The sequence below is a fragment of the Saccoglossus kowalevskii genome, chromosome 11 (genome assembly GCF_978046115.1).
Source record: "Saccoglossus kowalevskii chromosome 11, keSacKowa6.1, whole genome shotgun sequence".
NCBI classification, from domain to species: Eukaryota; Metazoa; Hemichordata; class Enteropneusta; family Harrimaniidae; genus Saccoglossus; species Saccoglossus kowalevskii.
The window spans coordinates 22,792,299-22,819,093 of NC_140651.1; the positions used below are offsets into that span (position 1 = coordinate 22,792,299).

At 36.1% G+C, this 26,795-nt stretch overlaps 1 protein-coding gene across 2 annotated transcripts in view; it reads right to left on the reverse strand.

Annotated features, from left to right (window-relative positions):
• Positions 1 to 2,072: 2,072 nt before the first annotated feature.
• LOC100371399 (organic cation transporter protein-like) overlaps positions 2,073 to 26,795 on the reverse strand; it is a 33,689-nt gene continuing 8,966 nt past the window's right edge. For both annotated transcript variants that reach the window (XM_078007663.2, XM_085505488.1), the window contains 10 exons: positions 18,169 to 18,615; positions 17,654 to 17,757; positions 17,193 to 17,347; positions 16,099 to 16,267; positions 14,627 to 14,777; positions 14,430 to 14,527; positions 13,857 to 14,077; positions 13,554 to 13,668; positions 2,776 to 2,985; positions 2,073 to 2,385 (listed from right to left, as the gene is read on the reverse strand). In XM_078007663.2, coding sequence (XP_077863789.2) covers positions 2,289 to 2,385; positions 2,776 to 2,985; positions 13,554 to 13,668; positions 13,857 to 14,077; positions 14,430 to 14,527; positions 14,627 to 14,777; positions 16,099 to 16,267; positions 17,193 to 17,347; positions 17,654 to 17,757; positions 18,169 to 18,609 — 1,761 coding nt within the window. In that variant the 5' untranslated portion in view covers positions 18,610 to 18,615 and the 3' untranslated portion in view covers positions 2,073 to 2,288. The remainder of the gene's footprint in view (positions 2,386 to 2,775; positions 2,986 to 13,553; positions 13,669 to 13,856; positions 14,078 to 14,429; positions 14,528 to 14,626; positions 14,778 to 16,098; positions 16,268 to 17,192; positions 17,348 to 17,653; positions 17,758 to 18,168; positions 18,616 to 26,795) is intronic.

Genomic DNA, 26,795 nt, shown 5'->3' on the forward strand with positions numbered 1-26,795 from the left:
TGACTTGTGTGTTGATTTATTTTCGTGGTAAAGAACCCTTGGACACAAAGAACGTTCTTATTAAAAGTAACCTTGTACAAATGTGCGTAATATTAACGGATACAAAATCTGGAAACCTGGTAATGTCGTGTCGTGTACTGCAGAATTCATCGGCCACCTCTCATAACCATGTCAGTACTCTTGAAAGCATCAGTGATTCTTGTTGGCCAAAGTATCAATTCAGCCAAGTGAATGGAGGATGGTGCCTGGCTCTATCAAAAGAAGTGATGTAGTCAGTGGAGCGGTATCACCTTATTATTGCGTTCTGATCTAGTTGTCAAAATACTTTACATACCACTGACGTTGATTTAGAAATTTGAACATCCCAACCACTTTTCACTGTAGTAGTCTTATTGTCTGCTAGTTTAGTGTATTCTATAGGACACATTGAGTTGACCCAGCTCTCTGACTCATCCAAATCATATCGTAACCAGTTTTTCGTACAATCACACTGTTTTGCTGTAGATTTGTATAGTTATTCTATAACTGGGATTTATATCAGTACATATGTATAGTATGTCACTGAAATAAACACAGATGAACAATAAATCAGTCTCACAAAATGCTCGTGTGTGTATGCGAGAAGGATACGCGAGTTCCCTGAATAACAATCATGTCTTTCACACTCCTAGTGGCTTGAACCTTATGTAAGCTAACAATGGGATATTCATTTAACATTAGAAATGGCTGAGATGAATGGCCCTGCCTTGAAACTGATAGGAAATTATGAATTTTAGTTTATATGCATAAGGTGGGTCGAAGATCAAAGATTAACCTAATAAACACAATTTTTGTCATCGTTGAATTAAACCAAGCGATTCATCATTGGTTTAACAATGTCAATCATATGAAGTCACTGAGAATATTATCAAAAGTAACTGTTTGACCCGGAGAAAAAAGTCTGGATATAGCGGAAAAAACAAAATGTTCACCTGTCATCCAATATGTATTGGCATGACCAACTATCAATGTAATTGAATGAGTAGTTTTCAAGGAAATAATAAAAACTTGCAAAAGGTAACAAAACATTCATTTTTGACAAAAATGGGGCGATAACAAGTTTTTGCATGGTTCACTTCATCGTCAACAGATGGCGTTGTGTAGTGGTGAGATAAGAAGCACTCATGTTGTTGTTGTAGGCATATTATAAATTTACCAGAAATGAGTAAATAAATATATCAGTAGAGAATTATAATATAAGTAGAGAATTGAAGATATCATCATGAAAAGATTAAATATAGGAGCCCCACAAAGTTACCGACATAATACGTATCATGATATCATCACAAAATGTAGAGACGTAACCAACGTACGTATACTAGTATACCAATTATTAATCCAGCTGAGGTTTTGGTTTTCAAGCATAAGGCAAAAATATAATTTCAGTTTTTTAGAAAAAAAACGTACACATAATTGTCTTGATAGTTTTCAAGAAGTTGTGATAGGGTCGCCCTTTGTTGATATCTTTCTCTTTCTCTCATAGTATTTGGTTAACTACTGTATACATATTTCTTAAAAAGATTACGATCAATAAATGCAATTAATTTTATCATTAAAACAGTATACTGTGTGTAAACTTTACAGAATTTGAAATACTGGCTTCATTGCAATCTGTTTACACGAGAAACTTATTTGTGATTTTCAGTCTGTATAGAACAAACCGTTTGAATTGACTCACCCACAAGCCATAACATCTATCTGGTGTACTAGTATTATACTAGTATTATCTGGTTACAAATAGGAATGTAACTATTATGTTACCAGATAATTACAATTTTACCAGAAAAATACAATCACTGATGGCAGATGAATATTTGTCTTGAGTTTGTAGGCCTCGAGTGAGTTGATTGATTAGAGGCAGAGAAAGACGAACACGACGTGGAAGATCGCATTATTAAACATAATTATAATTGGTCTTTAAATCGTACAACGAAACAAATATATAATACAATAAACAAGTTATCGTATATATTCATTATTAATCATCATAGAATACTCAATTACATAAGTATTATTGAAATAACACCAATCAATTCTCAATTTAATTAGATATTTTTATTTCATTCTCTGTCTTTTAAAGTCCAAAACATTTGCTCATACAATACATAATATGCATTTGAAACATTAGATAGAAGTCAGTAAGTTAAGTTGCAACACATACAAAGCACAGAAATCGTCCCAGGAAAACATAATACATCCCTCCAAACATCAATAATTGAACATGCGTGTTCATTTTGTTATATACTATGTTATACGCTGGCTATGTCATACTCTTTGTTTCCATTGATTTTTCTTATTTCGCCATACCCATCATAAGATACAAGATGTACCTTATGACGTTGTTTTCTGAAAGAAAGAAAATTAGTATCATATATAATAGAAGCTATTTAACACAATTATATCAGTTTAATAATAGTTATACGACGGCATATTTCTTACAAGAATTTTCTTAATTATTGTGGGTAGAGACTGAGAATACAAAACGAAAGCATGCATTGGTCGATACAATCGCGTTAATTCGTGGTATCATTGTTTTTATTTACGTGAATATATTGTTTTTAGTAATAAGTGTGTAATGAATAGGATGAATATTTCAATGCAAGACAAAGTATGTCGAGCATGATGCAGATGAATTACATCTAATATATGTCGTAATGCAGAAACACTTAAAATATGTAATACATTCTAATATACATTTAAATGCAAAGATATGTAGTGATATATTAATATACATACTTTCCAAACTCCTCCGCTTCTTCGAGTGTTTCTGGCAATTTCGTTCCCAAAGTTTCAGGCAAAGTTAAAATCAGAATACCTGCAAAGATTGATGTAACACCGAATACAATTGGTGGAAGTGGTTTCCAAACTGTACCCATAAGTATCAGTTGTGGGGCAAGTATACCACCAATGCGTGCAAACAGTGAGCACATGCCTACACCAGTAGATCTGTAAATACAGCAGACAAAGTATCGCGTTATACACACTGACATGTACGATCGACCAACAACATAAAATAATCAAATTGTGACAAGTGTCGGCATATCACAGATCACACACAAGGATCTGCTAAACCATTGGGGCAGCCAATTTGCAAACTCGCTAGCGAATTGGCTAACTGCTTGGGTTTCGACTAAACAGTTGGCTTTCAAATCTCGCTGGCGCCGACTCGTGGTCGCGTCTACTCTGGGCGAATCTATATTGCATTAGGGAACATGCAATGCTTTCACGTAGCCTGGTACGTGGTCTGGATTCCCCTGAATGATTTGCTTTGCTAGGCGTGATAATGTGAAAGTAGTTTCCCTGGTCAGCCTGAGAATGGCCACAGTCAGCTGGCGTACAAGTGATAATATGATAAATGCGATTAATCCACCGATATTTACTATATGGACGGAGGTAGCCATCTTGAACACTAATTGAAACTAAATAAAGAGACAAGTTGAGAAACAGTTGCCTACAAATCAGAGAGAAAATAAATCTTCACATCCAAACGGCTCGTTGGGGTAACATTAAACCAACCGCTAATAAAATTCGACTTCATTCCTCGTTTTTGTATACTAACACCTCATCAAACCTCATTACACGATGGAAATAGAACACTTTGACAGGTATATTTGAAAGCGAAATCGCCATCCAACCACAGGGAGTTGGACAAACTTATCTATTTTAATAAATTACAAGCCACTTCGCGATGAGCGTCTTTTGCGGTCAGTAATATTTACGAACATTTTTGTTCATTATTGACAATCTGCTCCGCTAGGATTGCCCTTAAAATCAATTTTGTGTGTCTGTGTGTGTGATTTCCAGTGTTTTCACGTATTAATTCTTCTGTGATTTTTTGGCTTGACCTATTTCACTCAAACTTGGCAGGCAGGTCACACCATCACCCTAGTTTAATATTAGGTTAAATCTGGAAAAAAAAATAGCCCACCGTTACCATAGTAACGGCCAACAAACTTTTTTGGATAGCTTTGTGCCAATTGTATCTCCTACAAATTTAGGATAAAACTCCTCAGACGTAGCTCATTCTACTCAGCTTGAGTGTGGGCGCAAAGTTACTATTTGAATTTTTGAATCGTTTTTCATTATCGAGAAATTTGACTCTTCTGTGAGTTTTTTGGCTAGGCCGATTTGGTTCAAACTTGGCGGCATGTACGGCAACAATTGCATTGATTGTATACTGATTTATTAAAATATGATGTATTTTGACCATAGAAACACCTCTGTTATTTACACAAGAGCATGCGCTACTAATAGAGCAAATGCGGTATTGCATGCAACATCTCTGAAAATTTAGCTGTTTTAGTTTAAGTACATTTACAGAATAAAACAGAAACATTGTTAGAAAAGTTGCTTGCAATATTGCTGACTACAGTAAAATACTTTATTTTCTCAGGAATTTATTTTCGCTGAAAACAGCTTTCTGGCATTGTGTGGATCTAATTTTCACTATGTTGTATTAAGACTCAATGCAACGTATAGAGAAAGCTGCATTTTCACTGGAATTTATTTTGCAGGAAATTGACTACAGGTAAAACAGGGAAAATATAATGCCAGTGCAAATAAAGCATTCCACAGTATGTTATTTGACCACAATAACAGACATGATACATTCATGATTGTATGGAACCATGTTGAATTAAACAAGTACAAATAAAATAAATATCAAAGGAAGCTTAGAAAGAACTCTTGAGTGCTGAGAGTATTGGAGACAAATTAAAATTAATTCAAAATTTAAGATTTGCTTTTCAAACAAGAAGCTTGGCAACTAATTTTTGTCTGCTATTTGAGATGCATAACATGAAAAAATGTGATTCACATTATCAAAATTTATAATACATACAGAAAATACATTTGATTTGTCATCCATGGTTTTTATTCTAATTAGTTCCAGAGCACCTCTGCGATGAATTCAATTTAAATCTGATTTTTGTTTAATATCAGAAATGGGCTAATCATAGATAATCAATATGGATTAAACTAATCATGTCTGTGGATTACCTCAATGAACCAAATGAATTATTATACAAATTGAGAAATTATTATGTATAGATTTAGGTCTGTATATTGTTCCAGGGTGCACATGTACAAAGTTTCATTATAATGTGATGTTTAATCATAACTAAATTAATTGAAAGCTGAAAAGTAAATTATTATAGATTTATATTATTATAGATATTATATAATTATTATAGATGTATATAAACCTAAAACTAACTTGATCATCACATTGTGTTAGAGTATATATGTACCAAGATTCATTAAATTAAGATAAGTACTGTCACAGACCATCTATATACGATGTTTCATTGAAATGTGATTATAATCAAAAATTATGATTTATTATGCAAATTAAGTAATTAATATGATCTTAACCCAAAACTAATCAGGTCTGTGTATTGTCCTAGAACATCTATGTACCAAGATTCATTGAAAAGTAATAAAATAATAGTACTTGAAATATCAAAAGCTAAAAAATGAGTAATTACGCAAATTAGGTAATTAGTATATCTCATATTTGTCTGTGCATCGTCCTATGTATCTATGCAAGTTTCATTGAAATGTGATGATTAGTACCTGAGATATCAGTGGAAAAGCGAAAAAATTGACTAATGAAAACCTAATCAAATCTGCGTATTAGTCCAGAGCATCTATTCACCAAGTTTCATTAAAAACCAACATACTGTTCTTGAGATATCAGATCACACATACAGACAGAGTAACTGCAAAGACTCCCATTGTGTGCTTCGCACGGGAGTCAAAAATAAATAAAATGTAATAAAATAAATATTAAAATAAATGAGAAAATTTTTTGTCAGCAAATGTTTTACATCACACTCTTACAGAGCAATCTCGTTCTGACCTACAATCCGACTCTCACCACCCACCTTATTCTCACCACCCACCTCACTTTCACCACTCACCTCACTCACACCTACTATCTCATTCTCACCACCCAACCCACATTCACCAACCATTCCACTCTCACCACCCTCCTCACTTTCACCAACCATTCCACTATCACCACCCACCTCACTCACACCTACCATCTCATTCTCACCACCCACCTCACTCATACCTACCATCTCATTCTCACCACCCAACCCACATTCACCAACCATTCCACTCTCACCACCCACCTCACTTGCACCAACCATTCCACTGTCATTTAAAGCCACTTTAGTACATGTAGCAGTCACCTGCATTTTAGCCCTTTTTGTTACAATGTCAGTGATCTTTTGTTGCTTTGTAACAGGATGTGGGGACGATGCACACTTTCTCTTCTCATTTTTTCTTTTTGTTTTCGGACTACCGACGAACCTTTTTAGTCCCAGTTCGGACGAAGTCCAAAAATGGTTCCATCCGTCCTTCTAGATCCATTTATCAGACAGCCTTTGACCGATCTCGTTCAAACTTGGTATACAGACAATCTATAATGACCTACATATGCCAATTTTCGTTACGATTCAATTAAATATGGCTGACTGGCAGCCATTTTGTCCCTCAAATTTGCTAAATTCTGATATTTAAACGTGAACAGGGCGATTTCTATGGAAAGCCGTAACTGTCTTAGATGCACTATAACTATTATATTCTGATCACTTGCCTTTATATTCTGATAAAACTTTATTATATTCTGATCAAACGTTATTATACTCTGATCAAATGTTATTATATTCTGATCAAACGTTATTATATTCTGATCAAATGTTATTATGTGCTGATCAAACGTTATTATATTCTGATCAAACGTTATTATGTGCTGATCAAACGTTATTATACTCTGATCAAACGTTATTGTATTCTGATCAAACGTTATTATATTCTTATCAAACGTTATTATATTCTGATCAAACGTTATTATATTCTAATAAAACTTTATTATATTCTGATCAAATGTTATTATATTCTGATCAAACGTTATTATATTCTGATCAAACGTTATTATATTCTGATCAAACGTTTTTATATTCTAATAAAACTTTATTATATTCTGATCAAATGTTATTATATTCTGATCAAACGTTATTATATTCTGATCAAATGTTATTATATTCTGATCAAACGTTATTATGTGCTGATCAAACGTTATTATATTCTGATCAAACGTTATTATATTCTGATCAAACGTTTTTATATTCTAATAAAACTTTATTATATTCTGATCAAATGTTATTATATTCTGATCAAACGTTATTATATTCTGATCAAACGTTATTATATTCTGATCAAATGTTATTATATTCTGATCAAACGTTATTATGTGCTGATCAAATGTTATTATATTCTGATCAAACGTTATTATATTCTGATCACATGTTATTATATTCTGATCAAACGTTATTATATTCTGATCAAATGATATTATATTCTGATCAAACGTCATTATATTCTGATCAAACGTCATTATATTCTGATCAAACGTCATTATATTCTGATCAAACGTCATTATGTGCTGATCAAATGTTATTATATTCTGATCAAATGTTATTATATGCTGATCAAACGTTATTATGTGCTGATCAAACGTTATTATGTGCTGATCAAACGTTATTATATTCTGATCAAATGTTATTATATTCTGATCAAATGCCATTATGTGCTGATCAAACGTTATTATGTGCTGATCAAACGTTATTATATTCTGATCAAATGTTATTATATTCTGATCAAATGTTATTATATTCTGATCAAATGTTATTATATTCTGATCAAACGCCATTATGTGCTGATCAAACGTTATTATATTCTGATCAAATGTTATTATATTCTGATCAAATGTTATTATATTCTGATCAAATGTTATTATATTCTGATCAAACGCCATTATGTGCTGATCAAACGTTATGAGCTCGGTTGTTATTATATTGTCTGGCCATTTGTTGTCGAGAGAGGGCGCGCTTGGACATACATCTGTTATGCGCACGCATGTTGATTCTCGGCGGGACGAGCCTGATGAATAAATTTGAGTATGGAAGCTATTTTAAGAAAATTGGAACTTGGCAACCTCATTCAACGTTTCAGGGATGAAAGAATAGAGCCGCCAATTGTACAGTGCATGACTGAAGGAGAGTTAACAAGACTAGGGATAACCACAATGGGTGATCGAGTTCGCCTACGACAACTGTGTCAGGAACATGGTGAACATGAGCGTGATCACGATGACCCGCGTGGCTCGGGGCGGGCTTTTGCGTCAAGTCTTGCTCGAAGTATTTCTTCAGAGAGAAATGCATTGTTCATGCCCGGGCGAGCATCGCGTTCAAGGGGACGAGGTCGTAGCCGAGGAAATCTAACGAGCAAGAAACGTACTTGGACTGGCCATTTCATTTGCCTAGCGGACAGGTGCAGTACGAAAGTTCCGTCAGCAACAGAAAAAAGTGTTCTTCACAAAGCTGGACTTGGTTTAAAAAAAATCCAAGTAGAAAGCGATTGTGACGAACGCGGTTTGATCGAGAGGTTAACCTCTGATGACGTTCTGGAGGATGTTGCATCGTCGTCTGCTTCGAATTCTGTTGTTGGGTTTCCGCAGCTTAAGAACTGTGGCGGTTTTGAATTTCTACACTGCCAAAGAAATTCCAGACAATTGACTGTTTTAGAGTGCCCCTGGACTGTTAAAGATTTGAAGGCAAATGTTGGGTCTCAGAGTAGGATTTACCTTAGCTGCAGTTCTGTAGCTCGCTTGGTTTCGCTGTCGGTTATTTTGTTCGTCGTGGTGTTAACGCGAAACCAGGGAGCTACAGTTCCATCCTATGCGAGTTACCCTATTTTACCGACCTGAAATCAGGTCGGGCCGTAACAACCGTTTTTTTTTCATTATTTTCGCCTCAAGTTTCTACTTTTCTACTGTCGATGGGTCCCGAAACTATTTCATCAATTATTTTGAGGGCGATTGTCCGAAATTGGTCGTTTTCATGTGAATTTAAAATTCTGTAAATGGTCCATTCTGGAATATGACAACTAATTTTCAACAGCCATCACATTTTCATATGGGAAGAACAAGATGGCACAACAGGTAACAAATTCTGTACTGTATCATTTATTTGAAAAGTCATTGATATCTAGCGATTGGTTGCCTGACAATAGAAAGCTTCACTGATTCAGTACTAGTATTTTGATATTGCAAAGCAGATTCTTTCATAATCATAAAACTATTTTTGTTAAAATTTGAGCTGTAGTTTTATTGATGTTTGTCTATTTAGAATAAAAAAGCACTACCCTGAATGTGACTTAACTATTTCTGCTGCTTGAGTATAAATATCAATCCCATAGTTGTCTGAATGCCAGTCATTTGCTGTATGTAGAGATAGTTCATCGATGCATGGTTGACTGAGTGCATACATATCACGTGTGATAATGGGTCTTTGATCATATTCTCCATCTTCCATATCATCAAGAACACCTTCAACACCATATCCTGCAAGGTCTGTGACTTCTATTCCTATAGGGTTTTGCCATTGTCCTGACATCCAGATGCGAAAGGGTGAAGAGTGAGTTGTGCGCATTCTATGACGACTCCATGCCATTCTCCAAGATTCAAGCTTCTGGTTTATTTTTCTCATGTAAACATAATGAAGTGCAGCGATATGATGCTCATCAAGTGGATCGAGGAGGTTATTTTCTTCCAGGAAGTAAAATATTTGAGAGTAAAGGCTGAGCACTCCTTCATACACATCCCTCCACAGGCGTTCAATACGCTGGTTGTGAACGCTCCTTCCAGTTATCATGCTCCCACGATTTTCCCCTCTTTTTGAAATCATGTAATCAGCTATATGAACATTTTCCAAGCCCATATCTGATCTGACACGGCTAGGCAGCCCATAGTTTTCAACACCTGACATGAAACATTTAAACAGTGTTGAAGCTTGGTTGTTGTCTGTGCATGCTAATGTAATGGGTAGTCTACTGAAACCATCAATGCATCCAAATATGATCATGTGCCAGCGTATTAATTTGTGGTTTGTGTCAACATGCCACAAGTGGTTAGGGCCCATGACATTGTATATGCGTCTTTGTAAACGCCCTCTTCTCCTTGCATTAACACCTTCAGAGTCAACCCGTTGGATGCTATTGCGTAATCTTGTTCGCTGAACTTTTATTTCCATTCCATATAATAGTTCTTTCAACAATTTTTCCCCACAATAAGGAAAATCAATTGTTAGCTTCTGTACATGTGCATCCAAGTCTTCATTCGTTATATCAGAAAAATATACTTTGCTTAGACCATACGTACGCATTCTCCTGTAAATGGTACTCTCAGAAACAGATAGAATTGATGATATTTCCTTAACTGTAAATCCTTGATCAATAAAACTTTCCAATACTATATATGGGATGACAAATTCAGGAACTCTGCTGCTGTCAGAATAAGTTTTAACTGGTGCAGTTCCACCATGGGTGATGCAAGCCATGCGTATGGACATCATGTCACTTCTGCTCTGAACTCCTAGTTTTTCTAAATCCACTGTTGTAAGTTTACATACTAAATCAGAAGAAATTCTTTCTCTTTCAAAACACTCACTCAGATTTCCAAGGTTCAGATGTTCCAAAACGGTTGACATTTCCGAATTCATGATTCTAGATTTCCAATATGTCCACTTAACACATGGCATGCATGCATTCTGGGATATCATTCAGAAGAATAATCATAATTTGTTTTGTACAGTTTAAAATGAATGTTTAATCAGCACATAATAACATTTGATCAGAATACAATAACGTTTGATCAGCACATAATGACGTTTGATCAGAATATAATAACATTTGATCAGAATATAATGACGTTTGATCAGAATATAATAACATTTGATCAGAATATATTAACGTTTGATCAGAACATAATAACATTTGATCAGAATATAATAACGTTTGATCAGAATATAATAACGTTTGATCAGAATATAATAACATTTGATCAGAATATAATAAAGTTTTATTAGAATATAATAACGTTTGATCAGATTATAATAACGTTTGATCAGAATATAATAACGTTTGATCAGAATACAATAACGTTTGATCAGAATACAATAACGTTTGATCAGAATATAATAACGTTTGATCAGCACATAATAACGTTTGATCAGAATATAATAACGTTTGATCAGCACATAATAACATTTGATCAGAATATAATAACGTTTGATCAGAATATAATAACATTTGATCAGAGTATAATAACGTTTGATCAGAATATAATAAAGTTTTATCAGAATATAAAGGCAAGTGATCAGAATATAATAGTTATAGTGCATCTAAGACAGTTACGGCTTTCCATAGATTTCAATCAAACTTTGTATGGTGATCATGCATATTGGGTTATTGGTACACGTCACTTTTTTTCAAGATTCGGTCCAAAATGGCCGACTCACAGCCATTTCATTTTTTTTTTATTTTTGTGCTGATTCCTCTGAAAGATATCGCCTGATTCACTTGAAAGTTTGTACATTGGTACTATACTTCAAGACAATACAACACCATGTTTTGTTTTGAGATTTGATCAAATTTGTCAAAATGGCGGCCATTTTGTTTAATATCTTAAATTCACAGTTTGTAACGTGTCTGGAACTATTTCCCGAAGCTGAATAGGGCGATTTCAATCAAACTTTATATGATGATCATGTATATTGGGTTACACGTGCACGTCATATTGTTTTTCAAAATTTGTACCAAAATGGCCGACTGTTTTGTCTTGAGATTTGATCAAATTTGTCGAAATTGAGGCCACTTTGTCAAAAAAACGTAAAAAAGCAGTAAAATAGCAAGTCTTTTCTACCACCGTTGAAGATAATGAAAAAAATGTTGGATATGATGAACTCCTAAAAAAAAAATTTGCAAGCAAACCTACTAATAAAAAAAAAAATTTCCAAACACATAAAAAAAAAAAAAAAAAAAAAAAATTTGCCTTTCACTGAGCTGACCTCCCCCCTCAAAAATCAAATGGTCCAACCCCTATCCTAAAACGCTCAAGTGAATGTTGCGAGTGTGCGTATTTTTGTACAGTGGCGTAAACATTGCTACAATCAAAGACGCGCTGAACAGAAAATTAATTCTGGGCTAGTACCATTGTCAAATTCTGGGGAGTAGAGGACTATTTATATGGGAGACGTTACAATAAGGAACTAATAAAATTGTTTGATTTGCATATCAAAATCCTTTATTAGAACAGAGCATGTTCTATATTTACCAAAAAACAAAGTTGTTATGTTTCTAGACACACAGCAGACTCGAAACAATAGAAACCGTCCGATCCGAGCGACCTGCGTTTTTGAAAATCGAGTCTTATCGCCCTTGCGTTTCCGAGCAAAAAAACGTTGAGGCCGAAAACGACCGATTTTCGCCCAATCTTCTATGAATTTTTCATAATTTAGCTAATTCAGTCCAGCGGTTAGATAGAGTATTTATTAGAGACGCCCGGAGAACCAAAATTTTGGACGTGAATCACTGGTGCCTAAAAATCGGCGAAAATGGCCAAGGGGGTGAGGGACTGCATTTCAAAAACATATTTTATATATAGGGTATATAATTAAATAATAAAATGTTATATAACTTTTCTTTTACCCCCCCCCTCCTGCTGCTATTTTGATTATTTTCATTAGAAAGATCTCGAAGAGCAACGCGAACGACATTTGAAGTAGAAAGCATTTTTACAGAAGAGTCACTGATTCATTGAAGTTGCGTCGCGTCAGAGATTACATTCACCGGATTTAAAATTTCGCGCGCAGCATTTCTTGTTTATTAATGCATCTCATAAATAAATTAAATGCCCACCCGCTTTACGGTTGTGCTCATGCTACAGTCCTGGCGCGTTTCAACCCTTGGGATATTTTATTATAATAGGGTGTGTCTACATCGCGCGTTAAAATTTGCATATAACATTAGCGCATAACAAAGATTGTGATAAAGGAAAGAGTGGTATAAACATAGATCAGTGATTACTTGAAATTGATACCAGGAAAGGGGGAGGGGTAAAAGAAAAGTTATATAACATTTTATTATTTAATAATTTATTAAAATACATAAGTTTGTCCAACTCCATGTGATCCCACTAAAGTATGACTCACCCAGAGTGGGCGTGACCACAGGACAGCGTCAGCGAGATTCGAAAGCCAACCGTTCAGTCAAAACTAAAGCAGTTAGCCAATTCGCTAGCGAGTTTGCAAATTGGCTGCCCCAATACTTCTGAGACTTGCTGTAAATTGTTCGAACCAGCGACTTTGTATGCGGAAATGGCAAAGTAAAGTGCCAACGTTCAAATGTGTGGAACTTCCAGTATGCGGCAGGTGTACTAATTAAATACTTATCATAATGAGTCATAAACAATGCTTGTGCTACGTAACCTTAACAACACTTGTCCTGTGGAGTTTTAACAAGTTGATGACGAACATTTACATATATACATCTGAACATCTAAGTTTAACTATTAAATGACGGGGGTCCCATATAACCCTTTATGTTGTCCTTCACATGTGACAGCAGAACAGGTAAATAAGAAAACGGAGAAAATTCAAGTTGTCTACCTTAGTGGGGTAGGAAATAACTCCGCCGAATAGACGTAAACCATTCCAAACGCTGATGCAATACCAAACTTTCCAAGCATAGCTAGTGTTATCCCCAACCAAACTAAATCCCCGCCTATATAAATAAATACAAAAATGTTAGGTTTGACGTCATCACGAACAATAAAACACTTGCAATAACTGTGTTCATCTGGGACAGCAAATATATATATATATTGTTTACAATCCACACACATTATTACTACCAACCATGTTACGTAATAATGCACGATATTGCACACAGTCATGACACAATGAACTCACATGCTGGAACGAATGCCAATCCAATGCATGCCACGCCTCCAAAGGTGAAGAGGGCAAACAACGAACCACGACGACCGATTCTAGGAGTTTTCATCATGACCATTCCAAGAGCATAGGCGGGGATTTCCACCGCACCAGAGATGAAAGTATTCACATATGGATTACCACCTAGGCTAGATGTATCAAACGATATCCCATAATACACCAGAGTAGCAGTGATCCTGGTGTGATAGATGAAAATCGACAACATGTATTTGGTTATAGTACATTGACGTATTATGAATGTGTTAATCATTGTTGTTTTCGATTTGTGTTCGGACACCCAGATCAAATTAGAGAAGAATGCAACAACGTGTTCTGCTAACTAACAATTCCAGCCTGTCGATAGAACATAATGTAAATAATTCCACTTAATTTTACATTGGTAGTGTTGTAAGTAGCTTTTATAATGCATGACAAGTCTCCTGAAACTGCTTTTGGATCATTTTATATTTATATTTTTAGGGTTTTATTGAGGCAAGTTAAATGTCGAACAACTTGACTAAGTAATACTATAGTATGTTATATTCTTACCAGCTGTAAAACATTATTACTGTTTTTTTTCTCATATTTGGGTATCTCAACAGATCTACTGCGCCATAGTTTAACTGGTCCCGCTTATTCGATACGTCCTATGTCAAAATAAAACAAACACATTTTCTTGTCATCTGTCATACCTATTGCCCGTAACGGTAACATGTACTAATGTCTTGCGACTACATCGTTATCACCTGATTCAGTTTCGCATCGAGCTGGAAGGCTTCACTAAGCAGATCTCTATACTCAGTCACGTTGTTTATTTTTGCAATCTTTCTTATAGTCATTTCGGCTTCTTGCATGCGACCCTTTGATATCAACCATCTTGGGGATTCGGGTGTTATCCTACATGATAATAAGAAAATGAAACAGATTTGATCAAAACAATAGATAGCAGAAATATATTCAGTTAGATCAACATCTGTAAATTAACTTATGCAATTGTGGCAAAAATATCTGCAATTATTTCAATTATCGCCCCTACAATGACTCTTCTAAAACAATAGCGGATTCGTAATATTTATCTTGACATTGTTGTGTAGGCAAGTAATGGTAATACATGTAACTATTTGATATACCACCCCAGCAATTTAGTAAATGCATTTGCAGGATTCTTTTGAATTTGTTCAAAACCAAGAGTACCATTGTATATTGTATTGTTTACCGTGAGTGGAATTCGGCCTTTGAACGAACAAATTTGATTTGAGAACTGATTTTTTGTGGTATGAATGTGAAATCGGCATGAAAAAATCAAATTAATTGTCGCTCAATTGTCATACTCTAAATCGAAGTTTGCAATTTACATAATTCATATACAATCCAAGATTTTTAAAAAGTGTATCTGAATGCAAAAAAGCTTGAAATAATTATCACAATGAAAAACAAAAATTGTTTTGCAATATGAAAATCGGGTTCAAAATTGACTCTTATATATGCCCCCCCCCCCCATTTTCTATTCAATACACCAGATGTGACTGAATGAGACAGTTGTATAATATCAGTAATATGTATTTTGGTACATAATGACGTAATTTTGATATCACACTTATGATTGGAGTAATTTTAATAGAATATTTAATATGAAGTTTCCAAAAGAAAGCTGAATCAAGATGAATAAATAGATATGTGATATAATCAACAATCTTTAAAGGCGTATTATCTAATTATAAAATATTGTCAATATTAACTACTTTCCTAGATATTTTGAAAATTCGGAATTTGATTTTACCCAACATGAAGGGTTAATTTATTGGCCTTATGCAAATTAATCACCTCATTAAATCCACCTTTGAAACGGTCGTATGAATGGTAATATAGCGTCGAACAATTAGAATATGTCTGTATCTTCTGCAAATAATGCTGTTGATGAACTACATATCAAATAAATGAAATAAATAGGGCGTAAAATAGAACCTTGAGAGAATCCACAGGTTATATTTAAGTTTTCGGGCACTGTATTGTTTTTATTAAAAATGTGGACCCATTCATAAGCTATGATTTTTGTACAATATAGTTTGTAAACATATCTAACTCAAAACAACGAAATGCATTTAACAATTTTAATGTAAAAAAAATCGTCTTTGAACTGATAAATAACGAGGAGTTTATATTACATATAGTAAACATAAATAAACATAAATCAAATATTGAAATATAAGTTACTCACCACCAATAGCTCATAGACAATATACATGGTACAACTATGACCAATTGCAGAACCCACCAATGGCGTATGAAGTATGCCTCTAAGGCAAGTATCATAATACCAGTGCTAAGAAACATGGGATATATCATCCCACATATTGTACGCTTGGTCGGTCCTACATATTCGCAAACTAAAACAAAGAATATAAAGACATGTTTTTAATTAGACATTGTAATTGCCCTCCGCAAAATATTATTTCTGTACTTTACATCATTGCTATATAATATTTTTATTGTAGAACCATCGTATAGTTTCTTATAAACGGCAGAATATTTTGCAAACAATGAGAAACTTAGGGTGTCCAGTTAGCCTGGTGGGCGAATGTTTACATCACCAACAGCGAAAACTGTGGATTGGAATACTATATTCTTCATGACAGATGAGATTGTGACACATAAATAATTTATTATTAGTTCATGTCAAAAATCGTTACTGTAATAATCATATTCAATTTGGACGTTGCAGAGACCCATAAGTCAATGAAAAATAGTTTCCCTAGAACACGATTGGCGCTATCTATGGCGCTATTTCTGTTACACATTTTGGGAAAACAAATACGTTCTATATTTATACTGGGTTGATTTCACTTGTGTGTGTTGCTATGCAACCAATATCGAGCACTAAACGGCAAAATATTAAATAATATAGTATAATATATCTCGTGTATGCTGACGTCAACCTAAGAGAGAATATCATGGGATTACATATAATTAATTGGTGCCTTGTCAGTGTCGCGTGACTCTGAATCACTACTGTCAGTTTCAACATGAATACAAGCACCAGCAACAGTTGTTGTGTTGCAGACATGGAACGTTTTAACAAAATCCAGGACAAAGCGTTATTTTCAAATAACAAACATATTTCCTAAAATAGGTGTTTGCAGATAACATCGTGAATAAAGACTAACACAGCGTAGCACAGAACAAAACATTAATGAAAGTCGGAATTTAGCTTTGCGAGAACGAGCGAGCATCTATTTAACTAATTATATCAAAGCTGCTGATACACGGTTGTACATGGCTCATCGTCACAAAGGTCATTGCATATTTACTCACCGAGGACAAAAGATGAAATATAACGCCCTATAGTGCACATTGCTAGAAAGAATCGGACCACGACGAAAACAACATAATTAGGAGAAAATGCTTCTATGATACCAAATATTATAACTCCGCCATTAGTCAGCATAAATCCTTTCATACGACCGAATCTGAAATATAATCACATGTTAATAGACTGTTACATTAATAAACGTGTTATAGCTGGAAACATAACATACTTGAGCCTAGTCAAATTTAGATTACACATTTTCAGGAGACCTTTTCATTTATGTAATATCAACTGTAAAAGCAACAAGTTTCAAATTGTTGAAACAACTCAGAAAACTACTAAACAGTGGCAATCAAACAACGATCATTAAAAACAAACTCCCAAATAATATATTTTCAGATTTTCCTTTATTATCAACCATATCTATTTATTATACTGACAATAAACTAGTATGTTGTATGTTTACCTGTCAAGAACGTATCCACTGACAAGAGAACCGACAAGAAATCCTAGCATGAATATTGAAGAAGCTAATGCATTGAGATAAAATCGATCACACACCAAATCAAACTGCGGATACGAAAGTGACATTTACAATATATTAGCTTAGGCATATTTTGAGGTTTGTTGATTATATACAGCGAACCGTAGTCAGAAATGTGGAAAGCACAGCAATCTGGAGAACAATGTTAAAAAACATTGTTGAAAATGTTCTTACCGCCCAGTCAATGTATATACTATCGTCTTAATTAATGATCCTTGTAATAAACTACATTCGACCATTTTTTGAACATTAGTGAATTTTCTTAAAATAGTCTGCACGCTGTTTTTATTATTTTGCTGCTGTCAAATAGATAACGCGATGTACAATTTTAACGTGATTTGCAGTGACACAAGATGATACCATATTTCTCAACGATAATGATTACACTTACTGTTTTTAATTTACTGTTTATTGAAGGCAACATAATTTGTATTTACCTGTCCAGTGACTGTTGACTTGTACTGCGATCTGTCATATTTCCAACCGTGATCGCATTCAATTTTACCAGTTTGATTAATATAGCTATATATATTTGCCTCGGGATAATACGAGACGTAATCAAATGATATGTTATAGCGATGACATTGTTCGTACTTTAATTGTGTTTCACATCCTGCAACCTTCTTCTCTTTTGGTATCATTAGATTCTTCACCAGCTCATCGCAGTTACCAGTGGAATTGGTTATACACATATGTTGTCTCAGTTCATTACTATCAGGATACTTGCACCAAGTATCAACTGGTGGAAACAGGAACACCGGTGACATGATGATAAGCATTACCGGTACTGTTGATATACCAAGTAGAAAGAAGCATATCTTTTGATGGGTTCCCAACTCCCCAATAATGTTTTTCAGAATATCGTCGTAGTGCATCATATTCGCCTATATCATATAAATAATAATAAATTATAATGTAATGTATATTCATAATAATAAATTATAATAAAGTATTATAATGTATTAATGTAATAAATTATAAAAAATAATTCGATTCAATTATTTTTTAATTGAAATGTACACACATAGTTGTATTATGTAACACGATGATCGATTAATAATAGTACTGATACACGGAATGGAACGTTCTGACACAATGCACAATTTGGTCACGTTCACATTAAGTAATTATTTTGACAATCCTTTTACATTAGCTGTCATAATTACTCACTGCAAAGGGAAATAACAACACCGATGATACACGGTGTGATAAAATAACATGACAGGCGTCTTTGTATGCAGAATAGTACACTGTACTCAATAGTTCGCCGTTGTTTTTTATACCACAAACCGATAACATAAATAAAATTCCCAATAGTACATGAAATATTAGTAGTGAATATATATAATTTGAATATTTCTGTTACATTCCAACAAGTTCGTGTCGAGAAATTTTTGTATTCATTTGTTGCTATTGTCACACCCATAAGTTGCCTAAAACTAGATAAGCTAAAATCACAGGTGGACAGATAGGGAAAATTTATATGAAGGGCAACTAACTGGTATCTCTGTAATAACCAGGGATCTCTTACTCCGATCGAGACAGTTCGACAGTCCAGTGGTAAATTGAGGTAAAGGCGTACATCGAATACTATAACCAAGGAGACATTCACACCATTAATTAACGACGCAGACAGGTCAAGTAAACAACAACTTCTATTCAGTATTTATCAAGGTCAACAGTGGGCACACATAATTATTTGTACATAACGCAATAATTGGCACCTCGCTCACTGGAGTATAAACTAACAATAGTATGATAATAAACACTACAATTGCATAAATGGGCAGTAATACGCACAATAATAATTACTTCCGGTTGACAGAATTAACAGCAATGTTTTTCACAATAATTACTAAAGTTGTAAGACTCTATAGTGAAATACACAATGTCCAATAATATACACGCAGCGTAAACACAACAATAACTATAGTGTTATGAAAAATCTCGTTTGATAAATACAACAACAGTTAACAGGTACAACAACTCAATACAATTCCGCATGAACTTGAGTACAACGTGCGGCCTGATAAAACTATACATGCCATGAATATACTAACAGTAAAAGCCCTAGCCCTAGTTAACTGATTACATGTAACCTCTAATTAATATTCACTTCAGACGAGCATCACACAGAAACACACAATCTTTGCTGTCTTGTAGGGCACAACACACGAAATAGCTAACTTTAACAACAAGCCAAACGAAAAACGCCCCTCCAAGTGCAAAGATTCAGACATACAAAAATCATACAGTCGCGCGTGTACATGTGAATAACGGAACTGTTCACTGTTCAAAATCGTATGACAGTTTGCACAAAGTTAACCTTTGTTAGTCAATAACCAGTGTCAAACCTGATCTTCAAGTTCTTTACGGTAGCGACGAGTCCCTCAGTGGCGTACTGGCGTTAATACGGTGACCCATATGTGCCATGGCACAGCTATTGTCTTGTGTCAGTTTTTTATTACCTCATGACAAAACTAGAATCACCAACGACATAACTCTATAATCTCACGACAAGTCATTAATGTCTCTCACACAATTAAACTACCATCACAAACCTATTATCTCTTGACACATTTCTACCATCTCGTGACACAACTTCAATTCCTCGTGACGTAACTTTATAACAACGTGACAAACTATTAACATCTCATGACACAACTAATTAAACTACCAGCACAAACTATTATCTCTTGACACATTTCTACCATCTCGTGACACAACTTTGTATCCTCGTGACGTAACTTTATAACAACGTGACAAACTATTAACATCTCATGACACAACTAATTAAACTACCAACACAAACCTACTATCTCTTGACACATTTCTACCATCTCGTGACACAACTTTGAATCCTCGTGACGTAACTTTATAACTACGTGACAAACTATTAACATCTCATGTCAAAACTTCATTCTCACAAGTTATGACAAATCGTGCTTTATTGTGACGGAAGTTGAATTATATATCCCACAATCCTTCAGTAGTTGTATATAACCGTTTTAGCACGTTCTATTATGAATGGCAAATGCATATGAGAGCATGCAGTTTAACTCGCCATTTGATGAAGGTGTCAGCACGTATGTCGATGACGAGGACGAAGAAAGCCTCATAAAATATTATTTCTTTAGAGAGTTCAAGTACGATGAAATTCTACTCTTTTTGTCGAAGTACTACGACATCAACATCAGCCAACGAACTTTGATAAGAATTATTGTCCAAGAATTATTGCGCGAATTAGATCCCGAGGGCAGCGAACTTAGAAGAACCCATCGTCTCAGGAGGAAACTGTATTCATGCCCTGGCCCTAATTATGCGTGACACGCAGACGGCTACGATAAATTGAAGCAGTTTGGTTTCCCAATCCATGGCTGTATTGATGGCTACAGCAGGAAGATACTTTGGCTGTACGTCACTCGTTCCAACAATTTGCCGGATAATGTAGCTCTATTCTACCTGGACGCTGTACACGAATTTGTCCAATAGAGCTTGATACGGATTTGGGTACTGAAAACGGGACCATGGCAGCCATTCAGTGCTTTTTTAGAGATGACACAGACGCTCGCAGATATGTGAAGTCACCGCGAAACCAACGTATTGAAGGGTGGTGGTCGTTTTTCCACCGAAATCGTACAACTTGGTAGATTAATATATTTAAGGATTTAGAAACACAGGGTCTACTGGATACAAGTGATACGTTGAATAAAGAGCGTCTCTGGTTCAGCTTTGCTCGTATACTGCAGAATGATTTAGACCATGTCAAAGATCACTGGAATACTCATTACATCCGAGCATCCAGACATGATACAGTTCAGGGAAGGCCAGACTCATTGTATTTCCTGCCAGAACATCATGGTGGTGTAGAAGATTTATGTGTACCTGAAGACGAGGTGAGCTATGCCAAGACCCAGATAGTTGAAGCTGATGAACATAATGAATATCAGGATTATTTTCAGTATGTGATGGACAACTCTGACCTATCAGAACCAAATGACTGGCGTGACGCACTGGCATGATACAACGTTTTACTGGAATGCGCAAAACTTGGCTGTTAAATGACATTTAATTCTGATAGATGCATGTCAGAGGTATAGCTTTTGAACAGCATTCATTAAAAAAAATGGCAGCTAGTCGGCCATTTTGAATCAGATCGGAAAAATAAAATCATGTGATTCAAATGATACGTAAAATTTAACAATATTTATTAACTGTAAATATGAAGTGTAAACAAGTGAATGTATGGTAAATTCTCTTTTCTTACAGAAGTATGAATAAAACACTAGTGTAAAATAGTAATAAAGTTGATATAAAAATAATGGAAAGGACAATCCTAGAGCACTACTGTACGATGCACAATATGATACTTGCTAATTCACTGTGTATATATAAAGTGGGTGGTGTGGGTAATCATTCAATCTAGAATATTTTCAATTGTTGATTCATTGATTGATTTGTTGATTTGTGAATTACCCGAAACCCACATTTTCATGAATTTGAAGAAACTGTTAGGATACAAAGGTAACAAGACACAAATGTCTTAGTCCCAGTAAATGAAAGAGCATTTAAAAAATGAAATATTTTACTTTTCTGAAAAATATTATTCAATATTGAATATATGTACCGGTAGGTAGTTTCAAACATGGAATATAGTTCCTGTGGAAGGATGCACTTTTGCCAGCACATACAATTTGCACTTCTAAAAAAACGGATGTTTGCGCTGAACAGTCATCACTATGAAGGGAGAAAAAAATGTCAAGTGTCCAGCTGACCTTCCTCATCCCCTTGTGTGTCAAACAGTTGGTTCCTAAGCAGTACAGTTGCACCTGTTACCAGTGTAAAGCCAGCCGACAATAACACCCAAAAAAAACAATAGAAGCTAGCCGACCATAATGACCCGCCATTATAACATCATAAGATTCGCCCAACTGTGAATTTGCTGTAAACACGAAATAACGGTAGGGTGATTTGAAACAGAAGATATCGCCTATAAAATGTTTCATGAAGACTATGCAATATATGGCATGGCATTCATAAAGTGAAATTTGTGTTGAATAGTATTTAGTGTTGAAGAGTATTGTCAGCGACCTTTACACTGTGCAAAGGTTGACTGATATCTGATGCCGAACTTCTGAGAAAATACTGGTATTGCACAGACACACATGCTCACTTAGAATCTTGATAACGAGTAAGAATAGGATTCTTCCCTGGCTGGGTAAACGTGAGAATACAAGTTCTTAAAAATAATACTGGTTAAACTGGTTAAACTTTAGGTTGAAACAATTTATGACAACAAATTTCAAACTAGAACCTCATTGCATGAATATAATTAACATGTCATACTTTATGTACTGTACACAACCCAACTATCCTTATAGAATCATAAATTATGAATTTTGCAGTACTCCAACTTTTTGCCATAAAATATCATTTATACTACATAATAAAATTAACATCTATGGTTACTGCTCTATTTAAGGGTTTTATTTGTGCCCCAAAGAAAATTGAGGATGTTTTTAGTTTTAGTAAATGGACCCCCCGATTATCCATATATACCTCACCTCACCAGTATGCAAAATGTTAAAATAGTTGATGATTAAAAGTAAAATCTCTATTTTTGGCCTAACAAATCTTGGTTAATATAATAACATCTGGTGTTCATGAAGCAGTTCCTGTGCACTTATTTTTTTGCCCAATAAATGTTTTAGTTTAGTCAAATTTGAACTCATGACAACTATACTGTGTTGAGTTTATAGTGTAACCATAAAGGAGGACAGTTTACCAATATCGTAAAAACTATACATAAAACACTTGACAAAATTGAACTTGCCCAGGATCCCATTGAAAGAGATAGATTAAAACATTTTGAGACAGATGATGACAATAATGATGACAGACTTTTTTGGATCCCTCCCCCTTATCTATGAGCAAGATAAAAAGCTTAAAAAGTACTATGTGCTGAGCCATCTATTTAAAGATAAATAATCAAGGCATGATATAGATACAGGAATTTACAAATTAAAATTAATTAAATGAAATTAAAACTACAATTCCATATACATCTTAAAAACTAATTGTTTTGATCTTGTTGAATCATACATTGCAAACCTATTCTGGATATGGTGAATTAGGCCGATGAACAAAAATTCTGTGTTTCCGGTAACCCTACCTACCCACATTTTAGGTAAAATCAGAAAGTTTATTTTATGCAAATTAGCTGCACAAATTTAATTTTTATGCAAATTAGTTAAGTTTTATCACATTTAGCAGTCACAACTATTCTGTGTACAAAAATGTCCTCATATTATTTTCTAAAAATTACCAAAAGTTGACAGTTGATTCCATCATGTGATAATAATTGTGTAAAATACACCAATGTAAACAGAAGATTTTGGGGGAAAAATAAATAAAAAATAAAATTAATATCCCTACCTACCTACCCAATATTATTTTAGCCCGTTACTGGAAACACAGATTTTTTTCTTGGCTTTAATTCAGTTATGTATGCAAATGAGGTCATTACATATTTTTGACATTGATTACTGTAAAGTCCTAAATTATGCAAATTATAGTAAATAGTCAGGTTTAAACACCTCCTATATTGAATTTGAAGAGTGCTCAAGTAGAAATTAAATTACACCATACAAACAGACAGAGACGGAGACAGACAGGACAGGCAGGCAGACAGACAGACAGACAGACAGACAGACAGACAGACAGACAGACAGACAGACGGGCAGACAGACGGAGACAGACAGGACAGACAGACAGAGACGGAGACGGAGACAAACAGGACAGACAGAGACAAAGTCAGACAGGACAGGACTAGACAGGACCAGACCAAACCAACCAGACCAGACCGGACCAGACCAGACAGAACCAGACGAACGGACCAGACAGACGGACTAGACAGGACAGGACCAGGCAGGACAGAACTAGACAGGACCAGACCAGACAGGACATGACATGACATGACATGATAGGACCAGACGGAACCAGACTAACGAACCAGACAGACGGACTAGACAGGACAGGACCAGACCAGAGAGGACAGGACCAGACCAGACAGAACCAGACGAACGGACCAGACAGCCGGACTAGACAGGACAGGGCAGGACCAGGCAGGACAGGACTTGACAGGACCAGACCAGACCGGACAGGACATGACATGACATGATAGGACCAGACGGAACCAGACTAATGAACCAGACAGACGGACTAGACAGGACAGGACAGGACCAGACCAGACAGGACAGAACCAGACCAGACAGAACCAGACGAACGGACCAGACAGACGGACTAGACAGGACAGGGCAGGACCAGGCAGGACAGGACTTGACAGGACCAGACCAGACCGGACAGGACATGACACATGACATGACATGACATGACATGACATGACATGACATGGCATGACATGACATGACAGGACAGGACAGGACAGGACAGGACCAGACGAACGAACCAGACAGACAGACTAGACAGGACAGGACCAGACCGGACCAGACCAGACGGAACCAGATGAACGGACCAGACAGACGGACTAGACAGGAAGGACCAGACAGGACAGGACTAGACCGGACCAGACCAGACCAGACTGGACCGGACCAGACCAGACCAGACCAGACCAGACCAGACAGACCAGACCAGACCAGACCAGACCAGACAGGACAGGACAGGACATGACATGACATGACAGGACAGAACCAGACGGAACCAGACGAACGAACCAGACAGACGGACTAGACAGGACAGGACAGGACAGAACAGGACAGACAGGACAGGACCAGACCAGACAGAACCAGACGAACGGACCAGACAGACGGACTAGACAGGACAGGGCAGGACCAGGCAGGACATGACTTGACAGGACCAGACCGGACATGACATGACATGACATGACATGATAGGACCAGACGTAACCAGATGAACGAACCAGACAGACGGACTAGACAGAACAGAACAGGACCGGACCAGACCGGACCAGACCAGACAGAACCAGACGAACGGACCAGACAGACGGACTAGACAGGACAGGGCAGGACCAGACAGGACAGGACAGGACAGGACGGAACCAGACGAACGAACCAGACAGACGGACTAGACAGGACAGGACCAGACCAGACAGAACAGAACCAGACCGGACCAGACCAGACGGAACCAGATGAACGGACCAGACAGACGGACTAGACAGGACAGGACCAGACAGGACCAGACAGGACCAGACCAGACCAGACGGAACCAGATGAACGGACCAGACAGACGGACTAGACAGGACAGGACCAGACAGGACCAGACAGGACAGAACTAGACAGGACCAGACCAGACCAGACCAGACCAGACCGGACCGGAGTAGACCAGACCAGACCAGACAGGACATGACATGACATGACAGGACAGGACCAGACAGAACCAGACGAACGAACCAGACAGACGGACTAGACAGGACAGAACAGAACAGGACAGGACAGAACAGGACCATACCAGACAGGACAGGACCAGACCGGACCAGACCAGACGGAACCAGACGAATGGACTAGACAGACCGGACCAGACGGGACAGACAGACAGACGGACCAGACAGGCAGGACAGATGGACCAGACAGACGGGACAGATGGACGGATCAGACCAAATTGAAATAGAGTGAATCTGCTCTAACCTGATCTTTGACACATAAAGCATAAATTTAAGTTACTTTATGCATAGCCAAAACCTTTGGCATGAACAATTCCAAACACCATATCCTGAATAAAGTTCTCATAAGACCTATATACAACAGGCAAATGTAGGATACAGCTGCACGTATTGGCCTTTGGAAATCGAGAGAGCTCTCCCTCTGCACCATCTTTGCCTAGCTCTTTATCATGCAGGAACTGAATTTCTAGCCGTGTTCCATATACCCATTCCTTTAATCCTGTGCTAAACATCAGTATTTGACTTAGTGTTATATTCAGTTCTTCTTCTGCAGCCTGAAGAAAATCAGCAAAATATCCTAATATGTTGCTCTCAAGGTTGTATTTATTCGAGCCAATTTCACTTCTGGTATACAATACAGTCTCT